General features: G+C 41.7%; 1 protein-coding gene across 1 annotated transcript; it reads right to left on the bottom strand.

Annotated features, from left to right (window-relative positions):
* Positions 1-12,514: 12,514 nt before the first annotated feature.
* On the bottom strand, positions 12,515-23,784 carry snx27a (sorting nexin 27a). Its single transcript, XM_083982067.1, has 13 exons — positions 23,273-23,784; positions 20,270-20,498; positions 19,936-20,128; positions 19,530-19,594; positions 18,892-18,996; positions 18,576-18,654; positions 18,110-18,273; positions 16,550-16,639; positions 14,847-14,996; positions 14,468-14,596; positions 14,143-14,202; positions 13,891-13,939; positions 12,515-12,783 (listed from the first exon to the last, which is right to left on the bottom strand). Exons 1-13 carry the CDS (start codon positions 23,581-23,583, stop codon positions 12,713-12,715), a joined length of 1,695 nt encoding a protein of 564 aa, XP_083838193.1. The 5' UTR covers positions 23,584-23,784; the 3' UTR covers positions 12,515-12,712.
* Positions 23,785-27,317: the final 3,533 nt, after the last annotated feature.

The raw sequence follows: 27,317 nt of genomic DNA on the forward strand, positions 1-27,317 counted from the left end.
TGATTCCCATTAAATGTTAAGATTTAATGACAAGGATGGCTGATCAAGGTTGTGTCACACATACGCAATTAATAATGAACAGAAATTGAATTATATTACATTCCTAATCTACTTGTTTTTTTACTTCATAGTGTGGTGTTTCTCAAATTTACATCCACATGTGGAAATGACCATCGTGTGACCCTGCACCTGTTGCTGAAGAGGCAAAATTATGATTCATAAATTTCTGAAATCTCATTCTCCTGCTCTCGATAGAGCAATCTACTGAGTGTCTGATACACAGGGAATAGTGAATGAGGGAGTGATTACGCACACAGCCCAAGATTATCAGAGAGGGATGAGTCATTGAAAATAGCTAGAGGCAATAGAAATCCACCTCCGTGTGTACCTATAACAACTCTCCTCTGTGCAATTCACCACAGGTAATTGCTGCATTTCTTTCCCCAGCGCATCACTCAAGATAGTCGTATTCTCCTCTTATAATATTAGTTTACATGTGGTATACGACTGCTGATAAATAAACATGTCAAGATAAATAGTTGCCAAGGCAGGCTTCTTCTGTATTTGTGAAAACAGCAGTTGAGCTATAAATAGCAGCAGTTGTTGTTTATTGGGTCATGCATATATAAGCACGCAGCCTACACAGCCTACACAGCCTACATAGGTGTTTTTTGTCAGAAAAGAACCCAGCTGGTGAAAACAAATGTTTATTTTGTGCCTTTACCCTGCATTTCAATAGCTGATGCTGAACAAAGCGAAAGCTCATCTTTAAGTGCTGAAGTGACGGCAACTGGATGCTAAAGCTCATTCTTCAACCATCATTCAAAGTGTAAGCAGAGACATAATGAAGTATGTCCTCAATTTTGCTGAGTTGACCTCAAAAGCCAAAAATAAAATTAAAAAAAAAAAAACTTTCAAAGATGGAGCTGCCAAATCCCATGAAAAAAAAAATCCAAAACTACAACATTCCTGTTTCTCAAGACTTCGCCACACTGGGTGTAATAAAGAGGTACCGTAATCCTTAGGCACCAATTACAACGTTTGAATTAACTACTACTAAAAATGTCGCTTCAGCTGGGTACTGCAGTTTTAACACAGAGATGGAAAAGAAAAGAGTACTGGAGAAGTGTACTGTCCAATAACATATAATAAAACCATTAGGCTTGAAAGCAAATATGTAGGCGTGCATACATTGGTATTTTAATGCACAGGTGCTGTTCCAGGTGAGAACAGCACTGAAAACAACCAGTATATTTCAGCCAGACATTTAGCAGCCAGTGTAGCCAACTGATAATTCACACTCAGTTGACAGTCCAGCAGTAAATCCCCCCTTATTAAAGATTATAATGCACAGTTTTATTAAAATTAATGTTGAGAGTTGTCAGCTCAACTGTATGATAAATTTAAAAGAGATGGTCTGTGATGCTGTTGAGCTTAAGTGCATTATACTAAAAGATGTTGGTTATTTAGCCTATCACCGTTGATATATATGGGCTGGGAAAAGTAAAAGCAACAGCTGAACACCATGGCTTAGATTTAACGTAGCAATATCACAGCACATAAATCAAATATCTGCTGCTTCTTGGAGAATTAACAGCAGAATAAAGCAGGTGGAGATGCATAAATAACATCACCTCCACGACAGCTACAGATGATAAAATGAAATGTTGCCAGGCAACAGTAGTTGTTGACCTACAGCAATCAGTCTTCGCAACCCTTCACAATCTGCTGTGCATCAAACTTCACTGTTGATCCACCTTCAGTGTTTCAGCATCTAGTGTTTAGCCTGACCCAGCAGGCACCTGCTGGTCATGGCAGGTGTGTTTAATTTGAGACATTAAATCCATGAATAATTTAGGTCGTTGTGATCTTTTTTTTGTCCCTGCACATGAAATGCTAATCTTAACCATGGCAACATAACAACACTAAAATCAATTTTACCACATAGTTAGTTCTGTCTGAACATGCCCCTCGCAATCCCTTGCTGATTTTTAAAAACTACTCCAAAAAGTATGTTGTTACAGTATGTTGCAGTTACAGAAATGCAACAAGTTACTTCCATCTCTACACAAACGATGCATTTGTTTTCTATACAATTGACTCAGTACGGTTCATCTCAACGCTGACTGTGTTTACATGCACAGCAGTTTCTGGTCACCATAGTTGGAATATGGGGTCATGTTCGGATTAAGTAATAATCAAATTACGGCGTGGAGTAATTACTGAGACATGTATTCAAATGAATTGCACTAAATCTTCCTATTGGAGAGCTTTCACAGCATTTTTTCCATCAAGTTTACATCTGATAAATCAGCATATGTAAACTAATAGAAACATGACTTCTTCAAAGAAGAGCTGCCATTTTGGGGGGGGGAAGGGAGAAACATTAGTGATGCTTAATATTTTGAAAGAAATTATTATAATGAAGTGTTTGGATGGGTGAAAGAACATGTCTAGCCGATCTATAGTCATTTCTGAACATTGCCTTAACCAGAGTATGGACCTCACTTGGAACGTGGTGTGCATATAAACGCAGTTGCTGACATATGACAACAGACACATGAGGCTGTAGTCCTCATTAGCAGGATCACTATGTTGTTGGTTTTGGTATTTTCATGGGATTTAAAGATGACAATAAGAAAAATATTGCACCCTCGCCCCTTTTACACAAAGACAAAACATGTTTACTGCATTCCTGACCTCCTCTGTCTCTTGTGGCTATCTGTATGTGTTCTCTCACTGTGAACCGCTACACAGGGTGTAGAGGCAGTTGTACAAACACCTTATCTCTCCAACTCTCTCCGTCTCTTCTTCTGTCTCCTCTCTCCTTCCTCTCTAAAGTCGAGCCTCCTTAGCAGGCAGAAAGTAAACTTCCTGCCGGGGGGTTTGCAGAAGGATGTTCTCCTTCCAGCACATACTGACATCTCAACACTCACATCTGTACAGAGCATTTCTCATTCGGGAAAATAAAGGATTCTCTCTTTCTGTTTTCTACCACCTTTGTTTGGTTTGCTCTCTGCTCCTCATCTCTCTGTGTTGACAGAGGCTGGCCCTACACCCAAAAAGAAAAGAAAAATGACAAAGGGAGGGGATAAGACGGGGAGAGAAAGTGCTGACGCGCAGCGCGAGGTGGACAGGGCCTTAATTGATCACTCGTTCAGGAAGGAGAGAGAAGGGGTTTGGGGGGAGGGATGGGAGGAAAAGGAGGGGAGGGTTAATGGGGGAAAGAGGGGGCACACTGGGTAATTCATCGGATTTATGAGGGACAGAGGCTGGGAGAGGGGAGATGGGCGCTCAGACAAGCATAACTCAGTCACAGACATCAGATGAAAGGCCACTGCAATATATCTCGCCACAAGGGAAAATATATTCTACGGAAATAAACAGAAAATTAGAGACATATTTTCATGCAACTGTTTGTCCATCAAGTGTGGGGGCGATGCGTGCTGGCGTGTGGCCTTTACTGTGTCACTCAGTCAGTGTGTCAGACTGAGTAAAGAGGCTGGGGGTGTATTTATAGTAGCGTGCTGGTCCTTATTCAGCCCTGGCAAGGCTCCCTGTTTGACGGGCTAACTCCCTCACTCTCTCTGAGGTCGAAAAATGTGCAGCGCTTGCAATCTAGCAGCACTTAGATTTACTGTGTTCACTCAGATGGAATAAAAGAAGACAGAGAATGTGTGTGTGAAGACTGTGTGTGTGTGTGTGTGTGTGTGTGTGTGTCCGTGGGGGAGATGAGCCTCAGGGTTTTGCGTATATGCAGAGAATCAATCGTTTGTTGTTGTTGGTTTTTTTCCCTCTCCCCACCCAATTCTCATTTAATAAGAGAGTGCCGACCTAGAGGCCAAAGATATTTTACCAGATGGGTAATTCCACTGAACCTCACTGGAGGCACATTAGGCCTCCAACAGCTCCATGAGTGTGTAAATAGGCTGGCGATATGTAAGCTAAAAAGATGCAGTAACTTGCAGAGCATACTAATGAACCAGGAGGAAAGTGGAGCTCAAAACAGACTAAACACACCGGGGAGAGATATTACACAGGGCAAAAAACACGCCCGGCATAAAAAACACATAAATTCAAAATGTGAGAAGAAACATCTGCACAGCACACGGCCGGGTCACACACACACACACACACACACATATGTACGATATTCTTACATATTCAGATGTTATGCACACCTGTTCTCTCTAAAGGTCCCGGCGTGTGCTGTGCAGCATGATCGTATCCCAGCATCCCGTGGCTGAGGCCGATCAATGCCTTTTAATTACCAAGGGCCCGAAGCGCTGGTCGATAGAGCTGACGAGAAGCGTGGGGAGGGGGGTAGAGAGAGAGAGAGAGACAGAGAGAGAGAGAGAGAGAGATGGTCCAGACGGTGATTGATGCTCCCTCCTCCCAGCAGGCCTACCTACAGATGTGTCGTTAGGCTTGATTAATCCTGCCAAGCCACATTCATTCACTTTACAGACCGCCGTTTAACCGGCCCAGGCCGCCGCGGTCACAAGGTTAAGTGGACGCGAGGTGTTCGCCCGTAGGAACACGGGGCTTTTTAACCAATAAGTCAGGGGTGGCTGGTTGGTTGGTCTCTAGATGGCTGCACTTCTGATTTCTTATTCCAGATTCAGCCACACCACAAGTTTCCAAACAAACAAATTCCCACTTGATGACCTCCAAAATCGGCAAAGACATGAACTCTTAAGTTAATATGGACTTTTTTTTTTTTTTTTTTTACTCCATTTCAAACCTGAGGGGATCAATGAAGTTTTATGTATGCCGCTTGCACCGTGAATAATGAACTAAGAAAGACTCGTCTGTTCATTAATTTTTTATGAAGCAGTGCCAAAGTCCACCGGAGGAACCAGAAAGGGTGCAAAAATGTCATGTCAGCCGAGCCGTTATATGCACTTTAATGTCGCGATGAATCTGTCTGATAAAATGCAACGGGTTTAGAATCATAATGTGGCCTGACCTTATCCAGACACCTGCTATTGTCCTCATCATTATACAGCCACATTAAATCACAGCAATGACCCCTGGACTAAACCATCGGGAAAAATGAAAGAAAATGAAGCACATATATTTTGATGTGTTGCATTTAAATGTCACAATACACCGCTGCAGTTTGTAGGACATATTTATAACCCATCTGTGGTTGCCCCTCTCTGGGGATTGTTGTTATTCAGTGCAACTTGAATGGTTTTGCTAAAAATGTGGAAAAACAAACAAGGGATAATCTGGAACGCCTGCGCGCGAAGGGTGTTTTGAAACCGTTATCTCTTTTAATTATATATGACATAATTATACAAGTTTTTGTTATATAACGCTCTTTCAGATTTCAAATCCGTCCTTCTGTTCTGAGACGCAGACAAAGAACAAACACACAAAAAAAGCAATTTGCTCGTCTTTACTTGTGGGTTTATCCGTAGATAAACCCACAAGAAGAAGACAGGGATAAATCTGGCAGGAAAAAGACCACCACAGCTGACTGAGTGTAACACGGAGGACGGCTCATTGGAGAGACTCCCACGTGGCTTTTCACTGAAGCCTCAACACAAGTGGACATTAAGAGGACTTAACACATTTTCCCTCAGGTGTGACCAGTGGGTAAGCAGCCACTCTGACGGTCTGAGGACATTATTCCAACCTGACAGTTAAAATCAGTCGACTGTTCAGGGGACGAGAGGCTCCACTCTCTCCTCCTCCCCACTACAAAGCACACGAAGCACTGAGAGGCTGTAGACCTAAACTCTCTTAACTTCGTGGTCTCACTTTAGTTGTGAGTACCTTGTGTCACAATCTGATTATGACACTACGGATTGACTCGTTTATTTGTAGACACGACATTTAGATAAAAAAAACAAGTTCATCTGGATTAAAAATGTGAATATTTTTCATATAGGCTTCAACACTTTGTTTCAAATAATCCTCTGGTTTAAAGCAGAAGTAAGCGGAATGTTTGTGTTAATATAAGCCTTAAATAGTTATATCTTCCGACGGCAATCACTTACATAGAGTGTTTTTTCTCCGAAACACGGGTCTGTCAGTCACTCTGCTCTGCTGTAAGCCGAGGAGAAAACTTTATCCTACAACCTTTATCCAATGAGGAGAGAGAACGGCATAAAGGGGCGGTCCTCTCTGTGTGTGCAGCCAAGGGATGCAGTGCATGTGGTGACGTAGGGACGAGGGCGGGGACTGCTAACTCCATCTGCTGACAAGAAGTTAGCCGAAACGACCGGATCGCTTACTTCTGCTTTAAATAACTCTGAAACTACCATTTTGAACATGATTTTCTTATTAAACTATTATGTAAATATCACAACAATCTGATTATGACACTATGAACGGGGTCATTTATACTATATGTAGATGTGACATTTGGATTAAAAAGAAGCTAATTAAAAAAATATGATTTTTTTCCCCCAACATATTCTTCATATTTCAAAACACTTAAGTTTTCTGACTTTGTTTAAATAACTTAGCCATAGAACAAAAAAAAAACTTTTAACTTGCATACAATTATATGAATATAATAATATAGATTAGCATTTAAAGGTTCCAGCAGGCTAAGGTTTTAAAGGGACTACGAGGACTTTCGGTGAAATTTTTGGACCTGTGCAAGATGGATGAAAAGCGAAAACATTTGCCAAGAATGTTTTCATTAATCAAGAACGAAAGTTGGAGGTTCGAAGACGATCAGATACCGTCGTAGTTCCGACCATAAACGATGCCAACTAGCGATCCGGTGGCGTTATTCCCATGACACACACCGGGCAGCGTCCAGGAAACCGAAACTAGGAAATGCTGGGCGAGTTGACCACTAAATAATAATATCAAAATAACTATAAAGACAAAATGATATATTTATCGTTATAATATGAGACTCTTTTATAACCAAAAGCAAACTTCTCGGGGTCTCTTTAAACATTTACAGTAGATGTAAATTTTCCCCAGGTACTATTGTTGGGGTTATTGGTAAATGAATAGCGTGTTGCTAATGTCGGCTACAGACAGACGTAAGTAATGATACTATCAGTCTGTAGAGTCTTAATAAGTACTAACAATGTATCCGGTAAAACTGACAGATAATGGGCGTCAATGCTGCAAAGTGTAGATTTGATTCCACCGTCTTTCGGACTTGGGTGTTACAAAGAGAAGTTGAGGGCAGGTGGTGAAGTCGGGGTGGCAGCCTGCTGTCAGCTCAGTATACAGCCAACGTGAAACAGCTCTAATGAGATGAGTATTTCCACGTCAGCTGTGCCAGTGCACACAACACTTTTATGGGCTTGGTTCCACGGGGTGCATTAGGAGGCCTGTATGTTTTTTTTGGGTTGAATAGTGCCTCACAACTCAGTTTCCCACCACCTCTCCACGGACTGCAACCGCACCCGTTGAGCACGGTGCACACAAGACAAAGATCAGTGCAGCATGTGACCATCAAAATGTCACTGTGGCTGTTCCTGTGCTAGAATAATGTGCCTGTGGACCTTTTATTAGCAGCTGTGCTCTCTGCAATGGGACCTGTTATGTCTGTACAGCGTGTCTGCTTTTTTTTTTTTCTTTTCCTGCAGACCTGAGGCTGTTTACAGGCAGGAAATGTGAAATTTCAAAGAGAGCCTGGGTAATAAAGAACAAAGTTAATCACAGTAGCACCAGCCATTAATACATGTGATCTCTGCAGCGGGCACAAGCCCGTCTTTGGTCTGCTCTGTCGCTGGTTTACATCCAGAGAAGTGACATCGTGCATTTCTATTCATTTGAGACGTCCTAATGCTACTGAAATGGGGATGAGGGACACTGAAATGTTTCCTGCCAGCGAGCTGTCACATCTGTTCCTTGTCATGATCAGCACGCCTTCACTTCTCATCCAGCAGGCTGAGCAAGTGCAGTTAGAAAAGTGTTGAGGAAAAACACAAATCGCTGTCAAATCAGCTTCAGCCCCTCGACTCAAGTCATCCTGTGCCAAACAATTTTACTTTTAAGATTTAGCACTCGTGACTGGATCTGAACTTCACTTGCATAAATGCACAGTCGAGTGCACTGCCGATCTTCAGCAATACAAGATATGTATATAACATTGTTTCCCCTGTCTCTGGAAAGCGAAGGGTCATCACCTTGCTTGGCAGCTCACATAGGAAACACTCATTAAAGCAATATATTCAGCATGACTGTGTTTTTTTTTTTTTGACTGATTCAAACTTGAAGACATTAAAAGCTTATTAAGTGCACTTGTCTCCTTCCTTCAGGAAGTTAATTGGTCTCAGATGAGCACTGCTGTGGCTTTATCACTCCATGTCCTGACATTGGCCAGGTCTCACCAGAGAGGAGGAGGATCTATACATTGATAAACACGACCGAAGTGCTCTATCATTTAACAGCTGGTTAAAAAAAATCCAGCTGGAAGATCATTCACATAAATGCCAACATGGACAAAACCGAGTTCATGCTTCATGTTATGTCCTGTAGAAAGTGATAAATGAAAATCAACCCAACAGCTTTTTTCCCAATATATAACTTTATTTAAAATATTGTTACAATTTATTACTTTACACATTTTCAAACCTTTTTGTCCTTTTTCTTATACAGTATTGATTAGTAAACCTTTGTGTTTTTTTTTTTTTTAAGATATAAAACTCTCCATTTTGTAGCCTAGTTCTGCATCAGGTGTTAATTGATGTCTTTTGACACTTATTAAATGCAACACTGCTCGTTTCATTGTGTGGTTAGCTAATCCTCCATACAGCCCTTCCCCACGCACAAAACTAATGATCGACGGTGGCTCATTGTACACTATCATTTCCCCAAACTTTATCATTTCTGCTTAAATAAATAAATGTTTTGAGTTGGAGAAACAAGAGTGCATTTTGTCCAAAGGATACTATCTTTTTTTTTTTTAAACAGCTATTTACAGCTTATGCTGAAGACAAACAAGGCTTAAATTTTTAATTAATGTTGCTGCCTACTCGTCATGGGAAAACCCTGTGTTTCAAAGCAATGAACAAAAATTAATTACACAGAGGTTAACACTTTCTAAACAGCACTTCAGCACATCCACCCCTCAGTTAGTCACAGGCAAGACATGTCAGCCAAGAAGGAAAGGCAAACAGCTAATGCCCTCCGAGCTGAACGTACGTTCCAGAGGCTGACGAACATCAAGTCTACACAAAAGCATTGATGATGGGACTAACGTTGCGGCTTCGACTGAACCAACAGTGTCAAAGGAAAAAAGACTGAGCTTCCTGACAGACGCCACTTCAAACGCTCCGAGCCTGAGCCCTGTGCAACTCTGTCGAATCTGAAACAACAAAAGATCTTATACGATATCAGCCACTGAAAGGTTTTATGGAAATCGGTGCTGATTTGGCACGCGGGACTCGGGTAACCGATGTGTTACCATAGCAACTGCATCATTTACATGAGCATTCCAGGGGCGGTTTGGACGAACACAAACTTTCTGACTTTCATGTGAAGTCCACACATGATTTTTTTCCAATCTTTTTAGCCTATTGCCTTCACGTTTGTTGTAGCCATCCAATATTCCTTTTCATCTCTTAAGTCCTGTGTAAAATTCAATCCTTTTTGTAAATAATCATTCACTTACAGGCCGAGGCTGCCCAGCATCTCAAACACAAACACAGGTGGCCCACAGCACAGTGCACACCGACGGACAAAAACTATCAAGCACAGGCCGACCGTACAAAGACGTGCTTCTTAACATTCCTGTCATCTCCCTGCTTTCGCCTAAACACTGTTACTATGACATTTACCTCAGCGATGACCGAAACTTACGACAACTGACAGTATGCACACCCGCTTGAGACTGACGGACAGATGGCACCTGGCGCAGATGAGACGAACCGAAACACAGAAATGTAATAATAATAATAAAAAAAATGCAGCTTTTTCTAAAAGCTTATTCACAGCAGCACAAGCCACGGGGACACAGAACAAACATCAAACAGTAAAAAACACTGCTTTGAATACATTATTGGGAGGAGTGAGACAGTTGGCTGACAGGAATAAAAGGAACAGAGGCTGCACTGAGCGTGCTGAGCCAACGTGGTGCTGCCACGGCAACCGTATCCCCCTGTGATGATGGGAGACCAACCTGGAGAGAGTAAGAGCAGAGGACGGAGAGGCAAACACACAATCACACCACCTCTATCCGCCTCTCCCTCTACAGCTTATAAAAGAAAAAAAAACATCATGGTTGAACAGCTTTAATTCTTTTGTCATCCATCTCTAAATTGGCTATTACTTCAGCTGTCAAAGTGACCATCCAGCAGTCTGCACATTGCAGTTTTCTCTCTCATTCCAGCTATCTCTGCTGTATAAAACACACAGCATGCTACTACAGTGTGGTTGGTATTGCTATCGGCTGCTGTGTAACTAATGCCTGTCCTCGGAGGCAACACTTCGGAAAAAACAAAACACAATATAGCTTGTGTTGTTGCACTTAACAATTTTGTCAAACCACTAACACAGAGTAGCAGGGGAATCAGGTGTGTGAGTGGTTGTGAATGTTAGCTAGACAATAGGAGACGCCTCCCATTTGTCTCCATCTGTCTGGTGTCTCCGCTGTCATACAGATACAAAAACCCCCATCTTCATTTGCCGGCTCTCACACCGACAGCTCATCAGACACGTCCAATCAGAGCCTAAAAGCTTATCAGCAATGTCAATGATAAACATGGAGGACACACACAAACTTGGTGCATCTGCACACGCTGCTGACTGAAAGCAAATTATGACTAAACCTAGTCATGAAATACACGTTAGTATTGAAACGTAAGCTACACTCAAATGTAAATGTAAAAAAAAAAAAAGAGAGAGAACAAATCGTAATGTTGAACCTGCTCTAAAAGTCAGTTAACAGGAAAGAAACATCACCCTCAGTTTCTGGTTTTTGGTTTCTGCCAGACAGAAAGAGAAAGACAAGAACGAGTCAGTAATGAATCGGCTGAGATAAACTTCTAGCCCTTAGTGGGAAACACAAAACTATCTCATTCAGGTGGAGTCAGTTCATTAACACACACCGTCTCCGTTTAGACGAGAAAAACAAAAAACACACGTAAACCTGTCAGCGTTGTATGAAAACAACTGAAATGCTGATTCAAAACTAAACAAATCTGTGTTTCACACCATCATGTTGAGTGCAAACACACGCAACTAATACTGTATCAATGTAGGTGCATTAGGAGGCAGACAGCTGTCTGCATTGCTCTGTGTGCTGATGGCTGTGGCTGCAGTCACAACTTCATGCACCATCTACACTCTGTACAACACACACACACACACCATCTGTCCTCCTGACGTGGTTAATGGACAAACTGCAGAGGAGGGATACTTTTGGGTGAGTTACTGAGCCCAAGGGATCACTCTTTTAAGAGGCTCTGAGAAGATTTTTTTTTTCTTCAAAAATCGAGAACTAAAAGTGTCTTACACTCTGCTGCCCCCTGCTGTCTGCTCAGGAAACTGCAGCTCGGCTCAACAGACACAATCAAAAGTCTCCTGTCCTGTCCTACTATTCAGAATCTGTGTCGATCAGATTCATTGCGTGACGTTTCAATAATATGCATCGAAACTTTGGCCCGTCAACCCTTTGTTTCAAGAGATCATTCCTGCACGGAGCTGAGAGGGAGAAAGCGTCGTCCTTTCAGCTCCCAAACTCTGCAAAATCACCACAATAAAACACTGAACACTGACTGGTCGACTGCCAGCAGACGTCGTTCTGAAGTAGTGGGTTAGAACAGAAGACATTGTGGTAAATGGAGATTAGTAAAAAGCAGCCTGAATGCATTTCAGTTAGTGTTTCATTGTGTTACATCAAGAAACCAATTATTATTAGGTCTTATATTAATCTATATTTTATCAGAAGTAAGATTGTTAAACATACATATAATCATGAACATGTCTCCTCCGGTCTGTTTTCAGTTAGTTACATTTTGGCTGCCTGTGGTTTTCCAACAAAGACAGAACGCTGACCTCGGATAGAAAACATCATTTCAGTGTTAATGTCCAGCATCAGTGTGAAGCATGATTTTGCTTTTCTTTCTTAATCACAAACTGAAAGAAGTGAATCGCCCCGCCAACCCCCCACTTTCCCCTGCATCCCTCCCTTCGTATTTCATCTCCGTCGTCATCGTCGTCCGTCAGCAGACGAGGGGCCACGCTGTGGGCTTCGGACTGAGTCGATCGTGTTTTCGCGAGACCCGACCGTCACAGATGTCCTGGCCCAGATCAGGTCAGCTCCCTCCTGTAAGTGGCTTTTTCATCAGGGTGCTCCCTTTTCTGCAAACGGTGCTGCAGCGCTGTGGCAACTCTGACCAGTCACACACACACACACACACACACTGTAGATATGTGTTTTACACCTCAACCAGCGATGAGAATTTGCTCGAGTCCCGCCCACATCGCAGGGCGGATGTATGGAGGAGAACAACAGACACACTATGGAGATCTAAGTAAATGACATGAACGTTGGCTTTTGTTGATTTTCCTTCATTGCTTTCCTTACTGTGTGAATCCCTGGGTTTGGTTTAAGTGTGACAAGTCCAATTTCCCAAATTGGTCACTTCCAGTTTGTTTTTTCGGGGGCGTGGAGCCGCCTCAGTCTGTCACTCAGTTCTGTGTTTGTTGATGGGCGCTCTCAGAGAGGGGGGTGGCTGTGATGATGCAAGTGGACCAGTTCTAGTTCGAGTGATGACCGATGGTTTTAGGAGGTTGCAATCTCCCCCCCTAGGTGGCGCCATCCCTTCTGCTGTGTCTCGAGAGGAGGCAGAAACTCTGAAACAGAGGGACGGTTCAGGCGGAACAACTCTCAATGATGGGCTTTTTTTTTTTTTTATTGAACATCATGCGACTTATGAAAATATTGCCACAACACAACACAGATGTCAGTGTGTCTCAGCCACTGCGGCGCTTCTATGTGTTTCTACTGTCCCTCGGCAGCACGCTGACGCCTCGCCTTGTGTCTGGAGGTTTCTGACTCAACCTCAACCTTCTGAGCTTCTCCGTCCTCAGCTCCTCATGACCTCTCTCTGTTCCTGTTCCTCCTGCCTCGCAGTTGCTTGTCCACATACTTGCTCTGCTCGTCCTGTTCCATCTGACGTTAGGCAACTTCCCTCAGATGGGGCTCTGCCACCGAGTCACATGTCTCTACATGCAGCTACTCTGAATACTTTTGTCACTGTGTTCACAAATCCACATGTCCTCTCTCCCAGCAACCTGATACCACTTGAGGAGAATTTACTCTCCCAAACGTTTTAAGTGCATTGTAAAGCTCAGCTGAATTGTCTATAAAAATTTCTCTGCTGCAGTTTCGCCTTCACTTTGTTCAGTCCTTTATGAAGCAATTGGAGGCGCAGCAAAGAGATGAAACACTACAAGCATATCTGAATGCACCCTCCCACTCCTCCTTGGGTCGGGTGTAATTTAATGCTTTGAATTAAGTTACTTATAATGTCGTAAAGCGTTTAGATATATTTTTGCCTTTAACACAGGAGTGAAAAAGACAGCATACAGTACACTTGAAATCTCCCTGCCCTTGCCCTTTTACTTTTTGCCAGACAGGGAATTTTTGCATAATTCATGGTGCATGATGGGTGCCGTCTCTCAAAGCTCCACTCAGCTCCACTCTGAATACTTATTTCTTTATCATTTGCCCTAAATAAAATCTAGCCTCTTGCCCTTCAGTGTCAGCGCTTTTGTTATATGAATGGTGCTTTATCAGTTATGTATATGTATATATATATATATATATATATATATATATATATATATATATATATATATATATATATATATATATATATATATATATATATATATGTGTGATCGTATTACAGAGAAATAACATAAAAAAGACACTGAATTAAACTACTTGCTACTTACCATTGTTACTGCAGTTTTTGTTGTCTTTGTCAGATGCCTCTTCCTCAACCTGACAGCAAAGATAAATACAAAATGTATAATTTTAAACAAGAGCCTGTAAAAAAAACTGCTGCTTACTGTATTTTGATTTCTAAAAAAAAAAAAGAAAAAGAAAAAAAAGAAAAGAAGCAATAATAAGCTAAGTTTAGAAGTTCAGACTTGGCATGGAGATATGTGCTTCCCAGAATGAAAGAGGAAAGGAGTGGTCTTTACCTGTTTCCTCCACTTCAGCTCACAAAAGACTCGCTCAAAGCACTCGTGCATGTAGTTAAACTGGGAGACAAAAGCAAGCAGAATTGTAATTCAGACCACCAATGCACCACAGTCGGCCTGCACAGTCACACAGAGAAGTTATGTTTCTGTATTTAATCAGTTTCCTAATTCTTCTTCCTACTGAAGAAAACTGTTGACCATTGATTCATTTAACAAACAACTGCCTAAAATGGCCAATTCAAAATAAAACACATTAATGTACAATCAGAGGAAAATGCCTGACAAACATGTCCCACAGCTGTGGAGGTGTGAGCAGCACACTCACATATGGAGTGAAGATCTTGACCCAGCGAGGTTTCTTCTCCCCTCTGGCGTATTCGAAGCAGAAGGCCATCCCCTCCTCGTCGGTGTCCCAGCGCTGCATCTCTGCCCACTCGAAAGCTATCACCTGATTCTGAGGGAGAGTTGACAGGAGGTGAGTCTCGCGCATGCATAATATTAATGTTCAGCTTAACACCAGTTTGATTCGCTACCGAGTATTTGGGCAAAATGAGAATATTAGGAATAGTTTTACTTCACTACATCGGTGAAAGATGAAACATGTAAGACTATCCATATTTTTTTTCTAAATAGTGCTGGCTAACGTGTTACATCCTCTCCTTGCACTTTGTTTTTACACTTAACTAGCATGGACAAACACTGACCTCCAGTGTGCCGTCCTCGGTGCACGCGTGCAGCTTGAAGTGATGGATGCTGATGGCCGTGATGACGTGTCCCTTCCTCCTGGAGTCGCAGGAGCAGTGGGGGAACGCCACCTCGTTGTAACCCTCACATGTCCGCAACAGGCTCAGGTACTGATGGACAGATATTACACAGCACACACACACACATCAGCGACTTAATAACAAGGTTAAGATGAAGGTCCAATTACTCAGTTAACATGCAGCTTGGGCACTGATCTGAGTTCCCACTTACTCTCAAACACAATGTTTCACTAATTACAGCCTATTTATGGTGGCCCCTGAAGACACAGCACATACAAGAGTGAACACACAAACATTACTGGCGCTAGAAAAACAACAAAAACACGAACTGATGTAATGGAGGTTGCACCTGCAGTACACTAGCTGGAGAGATGGGCTCCATCTGGACAAAAGAGCAACGCTACAGATGACATAAAAAGCTCCTTTATGGATTGATAGTGGGTGTAGAAAATTATGCACAAATTATACACTTCATCCAATCTGTCATGTATTTTGAAAATACTTACAACTGCCGATGTCAATTGCCAGTTATACTGTATATATTAATTTTATTGAAATCTGGTGATATATTTGAAGAACTGAAATACACACAATAAAACATGTTCTTGATTAACTGTATATATCCATGTTTTCCTTCAGACAAACTGACTGTAACAAACGTTTGAGAAGTGATAAATTACTGGCAGGGGGCTCCTCACATCTCCAAACTGCCACTGTTTGGATAAATTCACTGCATTCAATATCTAAATGGGTAATTTCTGCTCAGAAAACTTATCAAAACTTCATAAAATGTTAGGTTAGGTACATGAAGTTTAACTTGCAGGAAATAATATGTGTATTGCTGCTGTTATTCTGAATCAAGAAACATTTCCCTTTGCATCTTGGACCAATTCAGCTTCTAGTAGAAAGTCGTGTTGCATGTGTTTTACTGTTTGTTGTATTTCTGGATTAGGAGTGTTTACCCATCATGTTTATGTTTTCCCTGTTGTATTTGCTTTGTCCTCAGGGGCCTTCAAATATGTTCAGTAGAAACCTGTGTTATGTTTCAGTGTACAAAAAGGCAATTGTGACGCTGTGGAAACTTTTTTTTTATGTTTAACAGTTTAGTTAAACACAATAATGAAAGCATCAATATTCTGTTTCAATCAGAGTTTGAATACATAAATTTGGATGCACAGCTATGAGTAATAATCATTCCTTTTATTCCACCACACTGTGGCATCATTACATTCACAGTTCTGCATCTTTTTCATGCAAATTCAGACTCTTTCCTGCAAATTTGGCCTTCACCAACATCAACTCACTGACGTACATGTAAATGAGCGTCGCCTTTGTACTCATTCATCTACAGTTCATCTCTAAAAGCTTGGAAACGGTGTGCTGGTTGGTTATATGGTTTTGAATGTAGTTTGAATTTTCACACAGAAGCCCTCTCACGTGCTACTTCCAGTTAATGTTCCACCAACATCAATAAGAAGTCAATGACTCCTGTTTATGCCATCCAGGGCCATGTGAAAAGGTTCCTGAATTTTCTCTCCATTTATGTTTGGTAATGTTTTGGTGATGGCTCTGGTCAGAAGGCAAAAAAAAAAGGCAGTCATCCCCATCCCCTCCCTGAACAAAGACTGGTTTGTGGGACTGACCGTGGCCATCTTGCGCTGCTCTGCCAGTTTCTGCAGCTGGTAGGATTTGTCCTCCGTTTTTATGAATCCCTTCTTCACATCATCCAGTGCCTAGACACACAGGGGGGAGGGTGGTGAAGGTTTAAGATGGCATGATGAGATACAACAGCATTTATCATTTGAGGTCAGTAAACAAAAAATGGTTATCCATGAAAACATTTAGTGAGAAGATGTCCTGGGGTCAAACATTTACAACAATAACCTCATGTGTACATTTTAAAGCAGCTTTAACTGATGACAATACATCACATGACAATGTCTCAATTAAGTATCTGCAGCTCATTCATTGTTTACTTTTCCAGTCCCCAACTTCGCCGCTCTAGTTCACCCTCCTCGCTCTCCTGATGTCATTATGCTAGTGCAGAAACTTTCACCTATTTAGTGAAAAAAGTATGAACATATAAAACTGAAGCCTTCGTCATCTTCTCAGCACCAGACCAGACAGTTAGCAAACACCTGGTGAACATGGTACTGTATTTGGAGCGTTTAGCAGCTCAACAGGCAGATATCTCACTCAGTCGGTGGAGACCAAAAACAGAGCTAATAGAGAGTTAATGTTGGACACTCATCGGGTGGCTACGATCATAATACCTAATGAATGTCTATGCTGCTTGGTGACTGTTGTGTTTATTCAATGGGATATTTCAACCTCATGGCTTACAGATTTGCTTCCACTAACCCCTGGTGGTCCCCCCCCCCCCCAAAAAAAACACTCAGGTATGTTTTCATGTTTGTCAGGAGTGCCAGCAGTGAGATGTGCTGACGTTTAATAGCAGAAATTGCTTTAATGGGTCACTGCTGAACTTCACATACCTGTAATGCTTCAGGTAATGACCTTTATTTGTCAGCGGACAGCCTGTAGGCTCCTGTTCCTGCTCTGGCTATTTTTAGTGAGAGGATTATTTTTTTTCCCAGTTCATGCTTACACTATGCCGTGAAAAAAAAAAGTGAGTTTCACTGGCTTGTAGAATATCATACTTCTCTGGGTTGCTATTTGTAAGACATCCAGATAGTATTTTAATGTTTTGTTTTTAGTTAGAACATGCTGGTGAGGTTAAACCTCTGTGGTCATGACTGTCACACTTAAACATTTAAATTGTGTAATTAACTACCACTGAGGCATGTTTTGCTTGTTGTGATGTTAAAGCATGCTGGGAATGTGGTCTTATAGAAAACAACTTTTAAATCAATGCTCTAATTAATTTTGGAGACATGAGATACGATACTATACATTGTGTTGGCTGGATAAAATAGCCAATAGCCAATAGTATTTATTCTATAACAGGTATATGTCTACACTGACTGTGGAAATATTCATATGCCACAGTAAAAGCAGATTTCTAACCAGAAGGAAAATGAACTAGACAGAGAACTAGAAGGTTTTGAGACCAGCTTAATGTAACACCAACACATTTGAACCCAGAAGGAGGTTTATAAACTCTTGGGGGGGGAAATTGTGCCGAGTTCCTTTAAGTTCACAGCAAATGGGATTCAATTACTGCTTACTGCTATTGCTATTACCTGGTGAAAGCAGTAGTGCAGCGCCAGCGGGTTGTCTCGGAGCAACTCCTCCTCTTGGAAGCTGAACAACCATTTGCGGAGCGCCAAGCAAGTCCCCGGCACTGCCGATGTGTAGTTCTGCACATAAAGCTTGTGTGGAAACTCATTAGGTGCCAGCTTCCGTACTGCAAAAAAATAGAGAGAAAGACAGGGATGATGCTGGGGATGTCTACTCAGTCATTAAAAAAAATTCATTACAGTCTGCAGCGCGAAGAAACCCAAATTTGTAGTAGTCCAAAACTGGCCCACTGAATTTATCTCAGTGGTTGAATGATACAGCTCGCTCTTTAGAAAACTAGTGATCATGTGATGAAGTCAGTCCAGAGAGAGCTGTTAAACCAAACACCTGACAGTATGTAATAATGCTTGTGAAATTTCCCTGTGATATACTATGTCATCATAAATGTCAAACACACAGCGTTCTTACCAAAGGAGTGGTTGATGACTTCAAAAAGGGCAAAGTAGCTCGCCATAATACTGTCCATTCCAACCTTTATCACTAATGCCTACGGGAGGAGGATTACACAGTCAGTTATGTGAGAAAAACTTTGTGTGAGAATTTCTTTGACACGTTTGACATGCTGCATGCGTTGATAACTGCATGTTACTGCATATTCCTATGGCATATCATGTATTTACCAGTACTCGCTATTCAACTTATCAGTGTCATAATTTGAGATAAAAAGTCAATGACAAGCCCACTGCAGATGTTAAAGAAATGTCATCCCATCATGTGGTCTCACCTGGTACACCTGGTCTGTTGTGCTGTTCTTGCGGACTCTGACAGAGATGGTGGTCTTGTCTGGCAGGGCTATACGCAGTTCCACATCCGTCACTCCATTGTAATTCTGGACAGCGAAGCAAAACATTATGTCAACAGCTGTAGAGCTGGATTAACCCGGTGAAATTTAATCAGTAGTGCTGCATTTCTTTCTGTTATTAACTGTTATTATGCAATCATTTCCAGACTAACAGACAGAGCTGCTAGCTACCCTCAAGTGAAGAAATCAACTGCCACAAGCTGATGAAATTAGACTAAGGGGGTTCAATTAATATTTTCCCAAATTCATGAGACCCTTTAAGATCCTAGGCTCATGTCCCTCATAACCTCCCTCATAACACTTATTAGCATTTCTGAAATGGTAGCCTGAGCTGATCGAACTGGGAAAAGGCGCATCCGATTGTGTAATAAAAAGCATACTGTGCTGCAGTTCTGTGCAAGTTGCACACAGGTGAAGAGGTTTGCAAGATTTTGCTGAAGAACTTTCCCCACTTCAAAGTACAACTTTCAAAAGCTTGGAATCAAAAAATCATGCGGAAATAGATACATCTATATCTGGTGCAGTCAACATCAGCACAGCAGTGTGGATGAGATGCGTACCTCATCTGATTCAGACAGAAACTCCTGCATGATGTCGCACTCTCCGATCACCCGCACGGAGCAAACTGCAAACACACACAACAGTGGAGAGAAAAGGTTGTGGGGGTGGGGGATATTTATTTAGATTGACAGTATTTTCCATGCATCAGTCCAAAAAAAAAAAAGTCCATATCCATACTGATAACAATACTTTGACTTTGATATTGACTCTGCCTCTTTTTAGCTCTTTGTCCAAGCATGCTGCATGCTTATTGGCTCACTGGTGACATTTATGCCTTCACTTATTAGGTATTGAAAATGTACTATTGAACAACAAAGCATTTTAAAATATGTAACTCATCCAGTCAGTCCACAGAATATCAAAGGTCGGCCTGTATGGGCTTCACCTGCTTTCAAATCAGCCTACCTCGCTCAAGATACTCCTCCAGGCCTCGACGGCGAGCGTCCAGCTGCTGCTCAGAGAGGGAGAAAGGCCATTTCCCGGGAAGCTTTGGGAAGTTGAAGTTGGAAAACTCCCGCTTTAGGTTCTGGTGTAGGATGGCAAACTCCCGGTAGCGCTTTGAGCACAGCTGCCTACCTGACATGTACACATTATACACCTACAGCCATTGAAAGAAAAACAGAAAGGCATTAGAGGATGTCCAGTTTCCTAGAGGTGTACATGATCTACATGTATAGCAGCCACAGAGTAGCGTTTCAGAAATGAAAAACGTACGGTAATGTGTCAGAACACCACTCACCACAAACCTCTCCGAGTGCTGCTCGACATGTTTATATGTGGGGATTGAAATGGGGACAGCCTGCTTGTCACTGTAGTCATAGTTGGGCTGGACGTCCTCTCCTCCTCCTTCCAGTCCTTCAGCCTCCTGAGGTGGGACAGAGAGCACAGCCAGAACCAGCTCCTTCTCCCCCGCACGGATCAGGTCCACCACCTGCTTATGAGTGGCACCTTCCACGCTCACCCCGTTACTGGAAGAAAGTGAAAGTAACAGAGGGATGAAGAGAGGAAAGTGAGCTCAGAGTTTTAAAACCTTTCCCTCCACTGTTTTTTTTTTTTTTTGTGATTATTATTTTGTTTCAACAAGGCCGATGATGTGACTCTCTAAATACCAAGAACAAATCAAGCATTCAGAGCTTGACTGGACATTTACCATGCTGCTAACATTGTGTGAAATCTGTGCTACAAATTGACAAATATAATATAGTATGTGTAACGACATTTCAACTTTGGGTATCTTCTCCCACTATCAAATATTGACCTGATACTGGTGCCCTTGTTTCTCCACATTTAAATCCACAGAGTAATTAGTTTGATATGAGGCAAAGTGAAGCCAGGCTCTTCCACTAAAACCTCAGTGGTTGGCCTGCTGTGACTTAATGAATCTAACTGATAGACAATATTGGCAACGATACGCATTGGTGCATCCCTAATAATAACAATGACACCAGATCACTCTGTCAGATGTAATTACACAATCTTTCTTGTACAATGTCCTATTTTAATGTGATAGCATCTGATATTTTTGTCCTCCATTGATAAACACAATGTTGGGAGTGCTGGCTATCCAGGTCAGCTCTTATGTCTCCCTTTCCTTTCATGCTGTGAAACACCTCCTGTCCTGGCTTTGCTGAGGCCAGATGGCACCAGCATCAGGTGTCTCTGCTAATCTTCCAATGAGTAACAGCGGGATAGACACATGAAAGGAGGGAGTAAGCAAGACCACAAGCGTAGGTCTGTCCACTACTACATGCCACGTCTCAATTACCGATTATAAATGTAGATTTGTGTGGTATCATAGAGAGAAGAGAGACAAATGGGAAAAGAGTGGGCAGTGAACAGCTACATAAACAAAAGGAGATGAGAAGAGCTGGTTTGTATTTATGAGAGTAGAGGCTGACGTCATGACAGCATTCCTCTGAGCTGCTGAACTTAAAAGCTAACTTTGGAGTCTGAAGTGAGATAAAGGGAGGTGTTTTTGGTCTCAACTGTGAATCTGTGATCCAATCATCATCCGGAGGTGTCTCAGTTACTGGTCAGCAACAAAGGGGGTTGGTAGAAATGATCGGCCAAGACAACATTAAGAAACATTAGCACTAACATAGGGCAAAATAATACATTACATTTTCCCTTCGAATTAATGTAGTGAATATGTAAAAAATAGCAAACTATTAATATGAACTTGGGTACTTTCACTGAATAAAATATATAACTATCTTATCAGCCATCACATTTTTAAAAATGATCAAAATTTGAATTGTAAAAATGAATTTTTCTTTCAAAAACAGACCCAGTTGTCAGGCTCAGTGATAAATGGCCATGCAGTTCTCAGATCAGGCCTTTCAGAGCCTCAAAACATTACTTTCACTTTACATGAAACATTATGTGTTCACTCGCAAAGTAGACTGTTCCCTTTCCTGGTTGAAATGCTGACATATGCCAGTACTTAACCGGATGATTCTTGTGAGTTTTTGCAAAATAGTCAAGCTGGTTAATAAGTCACATGATAAGAACCGGCCTTGTCATGTGACCAGCGAGTGATTTAGAGCTTTAAACTGAGTATACACAGCCTGGATGAAACTAAGAAGAAACTAGAAGTAGGATTGTTGTTCCTTGTTTTCTGTTTCTCTTCTGCTTTATTCAAAGCTTCACCTATGGTTGCAGAAATACATTTGCATGTTTTCACAGCTCAGATTCAGATTTGACACATAGTTATTTGACTTTACCATTTTACTCCATGCAGACTTTGCAATATTGAGGCCTTATTCATAGGCACATATCTTACAACCATTGTGGAGGAGAAAATTAGGTTTAATCCCTTGTTAGTTAGAGCTCTACCAGGACCAGTGCCTCGGTGGAGAGATGATTTATCTGTTACACGTTCATCATACAAAAAAACATATATCTGGGGAAAGACTGACAGCTCATTTCTCCCCCTGACTTTTCTTAGCATGACATCAAAGTCTCAGGTTGGGGAAGCAAACACGGTTTACAAGATTACTCCATGATCCAGCAATGCGTATCGCAATCAATGACACAGATAGAGATAAAGGACGAAAAACAAGAGACGGTTCTTGAAATTGACCCATGTATACAGCATGGCTGATCGGGCTAGCCTGCCAAGAGGTTTATCTCCTAAGACGAGACGGACACACACCGTATGATGCTGAATTTGAGTGACAACACTGCCATCCACTGTCCTCGGGCAGTGGCTAAAAAAAAAATACACATCCTGACTAGTAAACATATGACAATGCAATCAATGTCAACAAAGCTGCCATTCAAATCCATCCTCACTACGATGCTGAAGCAGTCAAATGTCTAAACAAGACGTCAGCTACCTGGCTCGCCAGCTAGCTGAAGCTAATCAACATGCACAGGCTGTTGTCTAACTTATGTAAGGTGGTGGTGGTTAGCCTTCTCGTTAACTGGCTAGCATTAGCTTGGCGAAGCTCTCACGGATTATATTATAACAAAACGGTCACAAACTAGATAAATAACTCGGTAACTAGTGTAAACGGCTACTTCTGTCGTCATAACACACAAGTGACGTAGCGTTATACCCCTGCGGAGGGCTAATGTTAATGTTAACACATGCACACACACATTCAAAACTGGGCTAAACTCGACAGCTAACAGGCTAACTAACGGCAGCTTCGGTTGCTAACTAACGGCAGCTTCGGTTGCTAACTCAGCAGCAGCAGCAGCGGCAGCGGCATCACCATAGCAGCAGAAGCCGACTTACACTTCCAGGATTCGGTCACCCTTCGCTATCCCAGCGCGGTCCGCCGCACCCTCGGGCAAAACGGCGCTGACATGCTGAAGAGGGGCATACAGTTCACCGTTGATGCTCCGCAGCTGTCCGCCTTCACTGACTTGACCGCGGACGTTGAAGCCGTAGCCGGACTCGGACTTGACGATCCTCACCACCCGGGGACCTGACGTGACTATGGCCGCGGTCTGGCCCGCCGGAGAACCGACCACCACCGCCGCCGGGCCGTTACGGGATGCCGAAGGGAGAGCCGACCGAGTTTCATCGCCTCCTACATCCGCCATCTTATCCACAGACCCTGGCTACCCCCCCTCTCTCCTCTCCTCTCTCTCCTGCCTGGCTGTCGGTCGGTCGGTCGGTGGTGTCTTCTAGCAAAAATTCAAAACAACACTCGGGCTCTCTGTCTGTCTCTCGTCGGTACCGTTTGGCTCCACAGACCGACTCTGTGTGTTGTTGATAAGTTAACCCGCCCCTAGGAAGCGTCACAAGACACGGCCACGCAACGTGACCTCCCGCTGGCGGCGTCACCACCGAAACTGCTCTGTTGTTGTTTTCACCGCTCTCCTCTCCTCCTCATCTTCTCAAATAAAAACGTCCTCATCACTTTAACGTTACGTAGCCTATTTAATCTGTGAACGTGACTAAACGTGAGTAACAGGTTTATTGGTTTGATTGATTTGATCAACGCATTCTTATCTACAATCAACTTCTAACAGTTATTATAACTCAGTGCTTCTACAAACAGGAAGTAAAAATAAGAGTATTAGCCTATTCTGTATTAGCCTACATTATATTAGTTAAACTTGTTTCAAATATAATACTAGATCATTAGGCTACATACAAGGCAAGGTTATATAGCCTAGCCCTTTTTTTCTTTCTTTTTTTTACAAACAGTTTGGGCTTTACACAGCGTCATAACAACATCCTCTGACCTCTGCCCTAACCCTCACATCCACTGAGGAAAAAAACCCCAAATTATAATTTACAACATGGAATATGGGAAAACATGGAAATGGAAAGGAATTGTTCAATCAACAAAACTGATTAAGTCAGATTATTGGCCATATATGGGAAAAGCAGGGAGAGCAGGCCATCTTAATGGGAATACTGGGCAGGCTGCTTATGTGTATAGCCTACTATTTTTTTTTCATTCCAAATAATTTAATCAAAGTGATTTTTAGATCAAGCTGACATAAACACCACTATACTTTGTACAGAAAATATTGACCCAAGTTATCCCAGCATGATTCAATAATATTCCAAATGAGCTTCAGCGTTGTCTCTCCAGGTGTCCCATAAGTGTACAATTGTGTAGAGGTCCGCTGCACTATAGAGGACAGTCCACAAAAGCAAGAACTCCTTGGCCCTACTCAGTCCTCAGGTGTAGTCGTTCCTGCAAGGTTTTGATATATGTTTGGGCTCATCATACTGCTGCAGCAGCCTACAATTCCCTTGCCACAGAGATACAAAACATGAGAGTAGAGCATGTCTCTGAAGAATAAAGCAGTACTTAACCTTGGTCAGAGTGTAGTTAATGTGCCGCATGTGGTAAAAGAAAACAACTTTAATATTGGCATCACAGCGTGATACTCTGTAATATCATTTCCTTATACAAACGCCCCTCTGTTGCAGCTAAAAGTGTCACATGTCAGTAAATATTACTTTTTAAGATATCAGTTATGCTGGTATTTCTCAGCCTTGCTTTAGAAACTGCCCCTCATGCTCTGAAACTACTACAGTACAAGATCTCTTCTCTTCTTTGGCCTTTTACCATTAAAAAAATGTTTTAGTGTTGAAGTTGCTTTACTGCTTCACATTTGATGCATTTATCTTCCTGATTGTGCTTTAGCTATAACTGTTTTTTTACAATCTTAGAGCTCCATGCAGTGCTTCTTTAGAAACCTTCGGTGAAGTCATGTTCAGACACTGAGAGCTCAGAATAACAATTTGAGTCCTCTGACACTTTCACTTTGTTCTGAGGTCCTTTTTTTCCCACTAGTAAGCTGTGATCTGCTTGAAACTTGAGGCACAGACTTATTTATAACAGGTGAAGCCACCTGGTTGTCATCTGAGCACATACTGGAAGGGATACAACCAGAGGAAATCTGACCTTGTGCACAACCCACTAAGCAATTTCCAATCTAAAAGCAGTCTAAATGTTACATAGCCGTCTAGGCTAAAATAAGTTTAAATTTGGTTCAAAAGCAAAGAGTAGCCTAGTAACTGTCTGAATTTGACCTCACATTTTTTCATCAACATCATTTTGACATATATATTTAAACATATCAATTGAAATGACTTTAGATGGTTTAGATGGTTTTCACTTTTGAACCAAACTTAAACTTAGATGGCAATTTGAAATAAGTGCAAATTTGGTTCAAAAGTGAAAGAATAGTAAACGTCTAACTGACCTAGATGTCTTGTAAACTTCTATTAGACGGGAAATTGCACATGGCAAGGAGTAAGGGATAACTTGTAAGAAGTTAAAGGGATACTTCACCCAAAATCGATAATTCACCAATGTTCTACTCACTACCATGCCAAGGAAAAGTGACTGAAATTGGGCTCTATCTATAGTCCACTTTTAAACCAAGCAATCTGCCTAAAAGTGGACTATATCTAGCCCTGACATAGTTTGGCAGATTGAGAATAATCCAGAAATGGCAAAACAAATTATTTTAGCATGGACTTCACTTACACATCCTAGATATTTACAGTTGTTTTGTGATTTTTATTTTATTATTTTATTATTATTATTGTTTTTTTTATGATTTTAACAGCTTGGGATAAAAGTAGTCTACATTTAGCCAGATAGGCTATGGTATGGACTACATGGGAGCTACGACATAGCCAAGACGTTGAAATGACGTCTAGTGCTCAGTGCGAAGGGAGCTGACTTGTTCCAGGTTTGCACAATTTTGTTTGCTCACCTAAAACCATTGTGCAGAATCATAAATAATCCTCATTTATTTTACACAATATGACTTATTGTGTTTTTAAATGCTTTACAATCCTCAAATTTGCTGATTATTGCCAGGTTGGCATGGAAATATTAGAGACTGTTAGTGTGGTCACAGACTTTTGAATCCCACCGTTTTCTAAAAAAGGTCTGCAGTACAGACAGTTATGTAACTGCCCTGAGAGTCATAGCTCATCTTTTCCACAAACTGAGCAGCCACTCTTTCAAAAACTATGATTTATCTATAGGAGCTGAATGTAATGGCAGTCTGCCTTGTGACACAGTTAAAACCTGATGCCAAACACTGATATCTTTGTAGCTCATGTCATCTGAATGAGCAATCATGCAAAAATTTAAATCAGTCAGAGATAGATTGGCTCCGTGTTTGATTCACATGAAAACTTGCAGGTTGCTATTGCCTGAAGACGCATAATTTTTCATAGAGTATTGGTGGCAATTCTCCTGTTGCAAACAAGTAACCAGAACATGGAAGAAATGCACAGCTCATGTGTTTCAAAAAACAAAAAAGAGTTTATTTCATTTTGCATAACATCTTTGTTCATGCCTCTGAACAGTAGTAAATGTTAATTTCCTTTAAAAGACACTCTTCTCCATCACAGGAGACCATCACCCTCTCTGTGTTGGTGGTGGCGCTGGGCTCCCTATTCCTTGTTGCTAGTAAAATATTTCTCCAAACACAGCGAGGCGGGCCACCGCAGCGAGAAACTCACAGAAGTCCACACATTTGTCCCCGTTTTCGTCCAGGTCCTTGAAGATGCCGTCAACTTCTGCCTTGTCTTTGACTTTCTGTAGGTAAGAAAATAATTAGCAGACATGTTAGTTGGTTTTGACGTGAGTTGTGGTTGTGTTCAGCAATCATCACTGGACTTAGATGCAAAAAACCTTACTGCAATATTTGTGTCTATATATATATATATAAAAAAAACTCTGCATGTACATCAGTGTATTCACACGTCTGCAGGACTGATACAGAGAGAGGTCAAAGGTTGCTCACCCCCAGCAAACCTTCAAATTCGTTAGTGAGCAGCTTTTCAGCTC

The sequence above is a fragment of the Trachurus trachurus genome (genome assembly GCF_905171665.1).
Source record: "Trachurus trachurus genome assembly, chromosome: 11".
Classification (NCBI taxonomy): domain Eukaryota; kingdom Metazoa; phylum Chordata; class Actinopteri; order Carangiformes; family Carangidae; genus Trachurus; species Trachurus trachurus.